We start from the raw sequence: 9093 nt of genomic DNA on the forward strand, positions 1-9093 counted from the left end.
TGACATGACATAAAGACAGGGATGAGTGAAAAGCTTTCGCAGACAGATCCGTGTGAACTCCCACCTTTGCTGCAGTGATGTTCAGCTCTCTCAGCTGAGCTTTCAGATCGGAGTTCATCTCCAGCTCAAGCAGAGCCTGCAAAAAAGACACGTCACATCAGTATGGATAATCTGGATTTTTACAGTCTGCAGTTCACTGACTGTTGGCTGCAACAATCCCAATATTAATTTTATTCTGAGACTGACTGAAGCTGCATCTATACAGTTCATAATCCTACTAACATGTGCTAAGCAGAACCTGACTCCTACCTAAATACCATGATAGTTCAGTCAACATGTCCAGAGTACTGTGCATTACAAATTCAACCACATAGAAAAAAAATTTCTGTAGATCGATGCACTGCAGCAACACTCCAACATCAAATATAAAATCTGATATATAAAGAATATTCACATGGTTCTAATTTTCTATTATTATTATACAAGTCTCTGATGTAGCTGACTCCAATTTGATTTACTTAGTTTGATGAAATGAGGGCTCCACATGTGCACAGCAACATGGGCAAGACACAGGAGAAAAGCACTGACAGAAAGATTTGGCCACATTAAGAAATACAACATCAGTAGAACGGAAATAATTGTCCAACAGAAAGATGCTGACCAAAACAAGAGTGTGTTTGTGCATGCATACTTCACAGAAAACCATTTTTTCCTACATCATTCAAACTCTAGTATAAATATTGTACTACAGTAGGCTGCAGAACAGGTTAATATTATGTTGACATTTACAGTGATTTCTCTAAGACTCTATTTCTTTATGACCAGTAAAAAGTGTAGCCACACTCATGCTGCCCGACAAACCACAATAAAACACGGATTTGATTATGGAGAAAGTTTTCTTACCTGGGAGATCCCAGACTCAAACTCGTCTGGCTTTTCGCCATTAGGCTTGACTATTTTGGCGCTGGTACTGAACATGGCCTTTGTCTCTGCATGGGAAAATACATACATGTGGGTTAGAAACACAGGTAGTCACAAGTCTTTTGGCCGACTGCACTGATATGGATCCCAGAGGACCAGCATGACCCGCGCTCAGCTAAAGGCAAACCAAGTAGCCGAGGGACACCCGCCTGCCCTTAAGAACAGTCTTTACAAATAGATGTAAGACTTCGCTTGACTAAAAATTGTGCTGAAAACACAACTTCAGCCACAAAATAAAAGCCTGGACTCTCGGCTTCTACATACAAACCTCACAAGCTAGCGTCAGGTTAGATTGGAGTTAATGTTAACTGGCTAATGTAAGCTAGCCGGCTGTCATGATCCCTGCTGTGGTTTAACTGTAAAACTGGCACTGACTACCAGCACTAACTACTTCAACCTCACAAAAACGACCTACTACTGAACAAAGCTTCATATAATCAGTTTGTTCTTTCACTCGTCGCCTCCGGAGCGACTAAGTGAACACATGCACGGCCTGCTAACTACTCCCCATTACCAGGACCCATTCGCCGGAGCTTCCCTACTACGCTGTAATTTGGGATATAAAAATGCCATCCGTCTCTACAAACCACAAAATCTAAGGTATCAGACTCTTGAGATTCTTTGTTGCGCGTAAACTTTACGATTAAACAACATTTAAGCACATTTTAGAATGGAAATGCCGCTCCAGTGAAAAATAGCACGACTAACCTCTGTCAACGACGGCCAAGGAAGAGGCCGGAACATCGCGAGAGTTGCATTAATCCAATCGGAGCGACATATTTAACTATCGCGAGAATTTTAGGAGTCTACGTTCGTGGAAGGAAACATCGCGAGAGTTGTGTGGTAACCCAAACATGACTGAAGGTAACTGGCGTGTTACGACAGTTGTTAGCGTTACTTTTAGATTTCTTTTTCCTTTTTCTTTTTATTAGCGCTTTTCAGAAGAACCTTAATTACGTTATAAGAAGCCTTCAAGAGATGTTTTACTCTCGCCGTATTATTTAGGAATGTTTTTTCGACGTTTGTGTATTTTTTGGTTCGCAGTACACCAACAAAGTAGCTAGTATTTAGCTAATCTGAGCATCTTCCTGCTCCTGTGTATATAATGTGATGCTGAATTTGACCCACATATTTGGCTGTCACAGCAAAACACACGTTGACCAGTCAGATTTAAGGACATTTCACTGTGTCTTAGTTAATGTCACAATGTTAGTCACCTCCGTTTCTCGGCAGTTTTTGGTCAGACAGTGATGTTTAGACTGACTGGTCTTTTCAGAGTAGTACGCAGGAGCCTTTGCAGCGCCGCCGACGACATGCCCAAGGGGAAGTTTTTCTACGCTGTAAGGAAAGGAGTGAAACCAGGAGTCTACACTTCATGGTGAGGCTGTTAACACCTTCATGTCAGCACATTTACCAGTAAGAAAATCTCAGGGCATTTCCTGTTGAGAGATGAGTGACAGAGTACATGCCAAGCTCCGTTCAGATAACTTGTGGTTTATTGTCTCCTTGAATTTAATGAAACAGCACTCAAAGTAAAAGATTATTTTTTCTAATCATTATAATATACTCTTCAATTCTGCATGGAATCAATTTATTAGCACCTGCTTATTTCACTTATCTTTTATTTTTCGCTAATAAAATATATATACACTAATTTATGCAGTGCTAAAGTCTCTGACCAGTCACTGATTTAACCTCAAAAAAATATTGCTGTGTATCAAAGTTACACATTTGGACGTTTTTTTCCCCAGTATGAAAGTATCCCTTTGTGCTTTAAATGGCTTAGATGTAACTCTATACCTGCTTCCTCTAGAAACTGCAAATGTATAAAGTCTCTACTGCTATCTCCATACGTACCTCCTCACTCACAGTTGGAGCACACATGAGGCTCATTTTTCTATTTTGAGCCTTCTTGTTTCTTCTGTCCTCCATCCTTCTACCTGTGACCTGGGAATTGATCTTAGCATGCCATCCTAAGCGATGTCTCAATTCAAAATACACTCACCGTCCACTTTATTAGATACACCTGTCCGACCGCTCATCAACACAAATTTCTAATCAGCCAATCACATGGCAGCAACTCAATGCATTTAGGCATGTAGACATGGTCAGGACGATCTGCTGCAGTTCAAACTGAGCATCAGAATGGGGAGGAAAGGTGATTTAAGTGACTTTGAACGTGGCATGGTTGTTGGTGCCAGACGGGCAGGTCTGAGTAGTTCAGAACCTGCTGATCTACTGGGATTTTAACGCACAACCATCTCTGGGGTTTACAGAGAATGGTCCGAAAAAGAGAAAATATCCAGTGAGCGGCAGTTCTGTGGGCGCAAATGCCTTGTTGATGCCAGAGGTCAAGAGGAGAACGGCCCGACTGGTTCGAGCTGATAGAAAGGCAACAGTAACTCAAATAACCACTCGTTATAACCGAGGTTTGCAGAATAGCATCTCTGAACGCACAACACGTTGAATCTTGAGGCGGATGGGCTACAGCAGCAGAAGACCACACCAGGTGCCACTCCTGTAAGAACAGGAAACTGAGGCTACAATTCGCACAGGCTCACCAAAATTGGACAATAGAAGATTGGAAAAACGTTGCCTGGTCTGATGAGTCTCGATTTCTGCTGCGACATTCGGATGGTAGGGTCAGAATTTGGCGCCAACAACATGAAAGCATGGATCCATCCTGCCTTGTATCAACGGTTCAGGCTGGTGGTGGTATAATGGTGTGGAGGATATGTTCTGGGCACATTTTGGGCCCCTTAGTACCAACTGAGCATCGTGTCAACTCCACAGCCTCCCTGAGTATTGTTGCTGACCATGTCCATCCCTTTATGACCACAGTGTACCCATCTTCTGATGGCTACTTCCAGCAGGATAATGCGCCATGTCATAAAGCGATAATCATCTCAGACTGGTACTTGAACATGACAATGAGTTCACTGTACTCCAATGGCCTCCACAGTCACCAGATTTCAATCCAATAGAGCACCTTTGGGATGTGGTGGAACGGGAGATTGGCATCATGGATGTGCAGCCGACAAATTTGCAGCAACTGCGTGTTGCTATCATGTCAATATGGAGCAAAATCTCTGAGAGATGTTTCCAGCACCTTGTTGAATCTATGCCACGAAGGATTAAGGCAGTTCTGAAGGCAAAAGGGGGTCCAACCCGGTACTAGCAAGGTGTACCTAATAAAAGTGGCCGGTGAGTGTATACATCTGGAGGTTAGAGGAGACTTGCTGGAGGAGCTATGAGCGAAGATGCACAGGTGTTTCGTCATTGTGTCCTTTCTGCACCTGTAGCATACAGAAGAGGCAGAAAGCCCCTCCCTGTAAGTTGGCAGGATTGCTCCTTTAGGTTTGTTACATGTGACATCCTGGAAGTCTGAATCTGTGTTTTGGAGACTGTTATTGGTACACTTGGAGTCTATCCCAGCTGACTCAGGGTGAAGGCGGGAGACACCCTGGACAGGTCACCAGTCTATCACAGGGCTACACTTAGAGACAGACAACCAAGCACATTTTAGAATCACCAGTTAACCTTAGCACGTCTTTGGACTGTGGGAGGAAGCCGGAGAACCAGGAGAGAACCCACGCTGCACAGGGAGAACATGCAAACCCCACACAAAAAGATCCCAGGGCGCAAACCAGGGATCTTCTAGCTGTAAAGCCACAGTGCTAATCACCCGCCCTCATCAAAAGATCTTATCCACAAAATGTATTAAGATATATTCTGTAATGTTGTTCAGAAACTTTGAAAAATGCAGTCTTCATGTGAGGTTTGTTGCACTAACCTCAATTTTCTTTGAAAATATGTGAAGCAAACCAAAAAAGAATGATGCAGAATAAAGTCCTGTTCATCTCAGTATGCATGTCATGGGGATAGCAGCCAACATTTGACATGAAAAGTAGAGAATATACAGTTTTAGCTTTGGGAAAGTGTGCAGCATTCTAAACAAGACTTGCATTAGATTTCTGTTAAGATGTGCTGGACTCCATGATCATTATTTTCACATCCTTCCCCGACCATTTAGGGATGAATGTAAGAGCCAAGTGGAGAAATTTCCAGCTGCATCTTTCAAGAAGTTTGCATCGGAGCGAGATGCCTGGGCGTTTTTCAGAGGAGTCGAGCCTCCTTCAGCTCCAGAGGTCAAGAAAGGTATGCTGGTTCAGACTGATTTTATTCTGTGCACTGATAAAATACTGATTTCCAGAAGTTGTAAATGATCCGTCCTGGAGCAGACGCTGATCCGATCATCCTGCAATTTAAATGCCAGTTAGTTTGGATTTGAGCAGCGAATTAATTTAGTCACAGTTTAATTGAGAAGACACTAAATACAGCAATACATAGTCACATATCATACATGTGTAAATAAGACAGAAACTGCATAATGGCATCACAGACAATTTCTTTAAGTTGCATGGTTCTGTATTATTTGTCTTTTAGTCATTGAGAAGGTGGAATCGGACATCTCTCTGCTTCCAAAACGAGGCCCTGAGCCACTGGAGTACATCCCTCTTGGCAAGAAGAGATGTCTCTCAGAGGAGGAGCCAGAGCATCATTCTAAACGAGTCAAACAGTCGGAAAGCTCATCATCAGAAAGCACAGATGGATTCACATATATGGGTAAGACAGTCAAACTTCTGGTGAAATGGGTTTAGTGTCCTAATAAGTTTTAATGTTTGTTGTCAATTGTGTATTAAAACATAGACACTTTTGGTAGAATGTAGTTTGATAACCTGTAAACTAATAGCATTTTATGTACTGTTGTGTGTAAAATTTAAAATGGAGGGGGGAAAAAAGACGGCGCTAAAACTAAAAGTAGTGGCTGTTAGTGTCACTCAGTCCTGTTCTCGCTTTGACCAGGTGACGCTGTGGTTGTTTACACCGACGGCTGCTGCTCAGCCAACGGACGGAGCAAAGCCCGAGCTGGCATCGGCGTGTACTGGGGCCACAACCACCCACTGTGAGAAAACACATGCTCATAATGTTGAAGGGCACCTTTTTACACTGCTTTCAAAATGAATTCCAATATGGTTCAAGCTCCATCATGAAAAATGAAATCTATAAATGCAGCAATTGTCACATTTGTTGCTACTTGCTGTGCAGAAATGTCGCAGACCGGTTGCAGGGAAGACAGACCAACCAGCGCGCAGAGATACAGGTAAGCACATGTCAGCACGAGTGTGTCTGTCTTAAAGATCAAACTCGAAGCAATAAATGAACTTCAATAAAATTTAGTACACACATTTTCTGCTAGGTTCAAGTTTTGAGGTGTCATTTAACTGTTGTCGCTGCTTTCATTGGACCAGGCAGCCTGCAGGGCGCTGGAACAGGCCAAAGAAAAGAACATTAAGAAGTTGGTTCTCTACACTGACAGCAAATTTACGATCAATGGTGAGTCACATAAAACAGTTCAACATTTTCAAACAAGTCAACAAGCTGTGCTGATCCTCAACCACGTGTCGGGGTCGAGCTGAGACAACGAATTGTTGAGTTTGATGTCTGTGGCGTTTGCTGCAGGCGTGACCAGCTGGGTGAAAAACTGGAAGCTGAACGGCTGGAGGTTGAAATCTGGAGGTCAGGTCATCAACAAAGAAGACTTTGTCAAGCTGGACAGATTAAACACACAGCTGGAGGTGGTCTGGGTAAATATGAGTTCACTGTTGAGTTCACCTTGAACCCAGAAATAGTTCCACATCACGTACTTATAATTTTTAAAAACATGTTATTCACCATGTTAATTTCTCCTAAAGATCAGCAACGAACTTTACTACATGCCTTGTAGCTTTTGTATTACACTCTAAATGTGGTAAAGTCTATTTTAGCGTCATTTGATGAATAATTATGTGTATTTTATTTACTTAAGATCACATTATGACTGATCTCCATTTTCTGACCTAAAAAAGATAAAATCAGTGAAGCTGCAGCTTTAATCTTATGGTACCCGATGTCATGTATTATTTTATTCTTTAGAGAAAATGCAGAAGTAATTATTGAACTAACTGGACAGTGATTCTGTGATACGATCTGTTTTCCCCATGATGTGAGGTGGAGAATCAATCTGTTGGTCAGAAAAAAGGCCACAAGGGGGCATCAGAGCCTCATCAACTCCCAAAAGAAACTCCTGAGTAAACAAGGAATGACAGTCTGCAAACCTGTTGAAGAAAACACATACTTTCATGGGGAAAGTAAAATTGGTGTGATGCAGGAGTGCAGTTTAAAGACTTGCACAGTGGAGAAACGCAGTAGGTAAAAAAGCCAAATCCTTACAGTGAGTACATTTCTCTCTGATTTTGCCTGTGGGTCACTTGGATTTGGCTTTTTGCTGCCCAGTCAGCCTGAGGAAACATAGTGTGTGAGCTGTTTCCCGAATCAAATGTATGGTTTGGACTCTAAGATGTAAGATAATTTAGAAATACCTGTAAAATAGTGGTCCTTCACAATTTAGTATAGAACACACTGGCATAGTCAGTAATCATGTATTGTTCAACAAACGGTCTTAATCCTTGAAAAATTCAGGAGAGACCTTAAGCAAGAAGCCCATAAAGTGTTGACATTTTTCATATCAGATTTTTCCAGAATGATAGCCCGGCATTGCCAGACTAATCGTGCATATGCAAATTAGTCAAGTGACTAGTAACATAAACAACGACTGCAGACCAAAATGTTTCTGTACGCAATTGGAGAAACCAATCGGGGCAAGCAAATGTCTGGCACTCAAGTATAAAAGTGTAGACGCTCCTTTTTAGTGATGTGTCACAAGCTCTCAGCTCCGTCGGGTTCCCAGGCCACTAAAGGGATCAATTAATTATCACAAGTGTTTCCCAATAATTTTTTGTGGTTCAACTACCTTGAATAATTAAATATTTTAGCTCTACATTGAACCTCTAACAAACAGGATGAATTAATTATTAGATGGTAATTCTTATTTCCATGGAGTGATTTTCAAGTGTTGCAAGCATTGCTCACTCAGACTTGTTGGTGGTTTTGCTTCGCAGCGTCTCCTATTTTCCTTACACAGAATGTGACACAAGCTTGGATGGCACTCAAAAATGATGGGAAGGTAAACAATGAGTAGAGCGGTGTCTTCCTGAGGGAAACCAACTTGTTCTGCTTGTGTCATATTAGACGGATAGCAGATACAGAAAATATTTTTGTGTTTACAACAAAACAACAATTCAAGACTCACCAAAAAATTAAGACGGAGCACCATATCATTACGTTTGGGTTCAAATGTAGCCTTCAGCTTCCTCGAGCCAATCATATTTGTTTGATTTTCAGGCACTTTCAAAAGCTATATAAGTTTCCAAGCTGTATTTATGACTTGGATGTCTGCATGGCTGCTATTCACAAGTTTAAAACACCAGCTGCTTAGTCTCGAGGAGATGACTTTATAGGTCATAAGATTTTTATTTTCACTCTCACTCTTCCTCTCCTTCCTCCTCGCCCTCCAGATCCATATTCCAGGTCACGCTGGCTACAGAGGCAACGAGGAGGCCGACAGACTGTCAAGAGAAGGAGCAGCGAAGCCTCTACCGCAGCAGCACGAGGAAGAAGTCGAATAGCATTGAAGAGATCTGCTGCTGGACTTTTTGTTTATGCCATTTATCGGTTTATCAGCCAGTTGACTACTTTGATTTGAAGGTTTGTTTTTCCTCTCAGCAGCATTCGTGACTAAACCGAAACACTGAGAAAGGGGACTCCATGCGTTGGTCAACTTTACTGTCGAATGTTAATTTAAATTTGTGTTTCTGCTTTGAATAAAGTTTAAGTTTCAGCTGTAAACACCTGTTGGGCCCTGTGATGCCTGAAACTGACAGTCAGTGTGATGTTCCATCTAAAAATTCTTTTTATTTATCATTTTTTTGAGAATAGGAGAGAACAAAGTGAAGACAGAGGAGGAAAAGAGAAGAGTGATGGAAAGCATGGATAAGAGAAGATGAGGATGCAAGTTAGGAACACAGGTGGAGTGAGGTAGGGTGAATAAGAAATAGAAGGAGGGTAAACGAGAAGGTGGAGGAAAAGCAACTCCTGATTTGATCACTCAGACTAGTTGTAATGCAGTCAGCCGTCCAGCAGGAGGAGCTCCAGGTCGTTTTTCAAGCACAG

General features: G+C 42.0%; 2 protein-coding genes across 2 annotated transcripts in view; one reads left to right on the forward strand and one right to left on the reverse strand.

Moving 5' to 3' along the window:
* Positions 1 to 1737, reverse strand: part of rps7 (ribosomal protein S7) — a 9050-nt gene extending 7313 nt beyond the window's left edge. The window contains 3 exon segments of the mRNA XM_008299828.1: positions 65 to 136; positions 904 to 989; positions 1690 to 1737. Coding sequence (XP_008298050.1) covers positions 65 to 136; positions 904 to 978 — 147 coding nt within the window. The 5' untranslated portion in view covers positions 979 to 989; positions 1690 to 1737.
* A 93-nt stretch (positions 1738 to 1830) lies between these two features.
* rnaseh1 (ribonuclease H1) lies at positions 1831 to 8769 on the forward strand. Its single transcript, XM_008299829.1, has 8 exons — positions 1831 to 2359; positions 5015 to 5139; positions 5428 to 5607; positions 5848 to 5947; positions 6091 to 6145; positions 6294 to 6378; positions 6505 to 6629; positions 8439 to 8769. The coding sequence occupies exons 1-8, from the start codon at positions 2232 to 2234 to the stop codon at positions 8547 to 8549; spliced, it is 909 nt and encodes a 302-aa protein (XP_008298051.1). The 5' UTR covers positions 1831 to 2231; the 3' UTR covers positions 8550 to 8769.
* Positions 8770 to 9093: the final 324 nt, after the last annotated feature.

This window comes from Stegastes partitus, unplaced genomic scaffold (assembly GCF_000690725.1).
Source record: "Stegastes partitus isolate 25-593 unplaced genomic scaffold, Stegastes_partitus-1.0.2 Scaffold1470, whole genome shotgun sequence".
Taxonomy (NCBI): Eukaryota; Metazoa; Chordata; class Actinopteri; family Pomacentridae; genus Stegastes; species Stegastes partitus.

What these genes read in the sequence shown, in the direction of transcription:
- rnaseh1 (XM_008299829.1), top strand. Translation starts at nt 2,232, where the DNA reads ATGTTTAGACTGACTGGTCTTTTCAGAGTAGTACGCAGGAGCCTTTGC. An exon ending in AGATGGATTCACATATATGG is followed by an intron (nt 5,608 to 5,847) that starts GTAAGACAGTCA and finishes CGCTTTGACCAG; the next exon opens with GTGACGCTGTGGTTGTTTAC. An exon ending in TGGGGCCACAACCACCCACT is followed by an intron (nt 5,948 to 6,090) that starts GTGAGAAAACAC and finishes CTTGCTGTGCAG; the next exon opens with AAATGTCGCAGACCGGTTGC.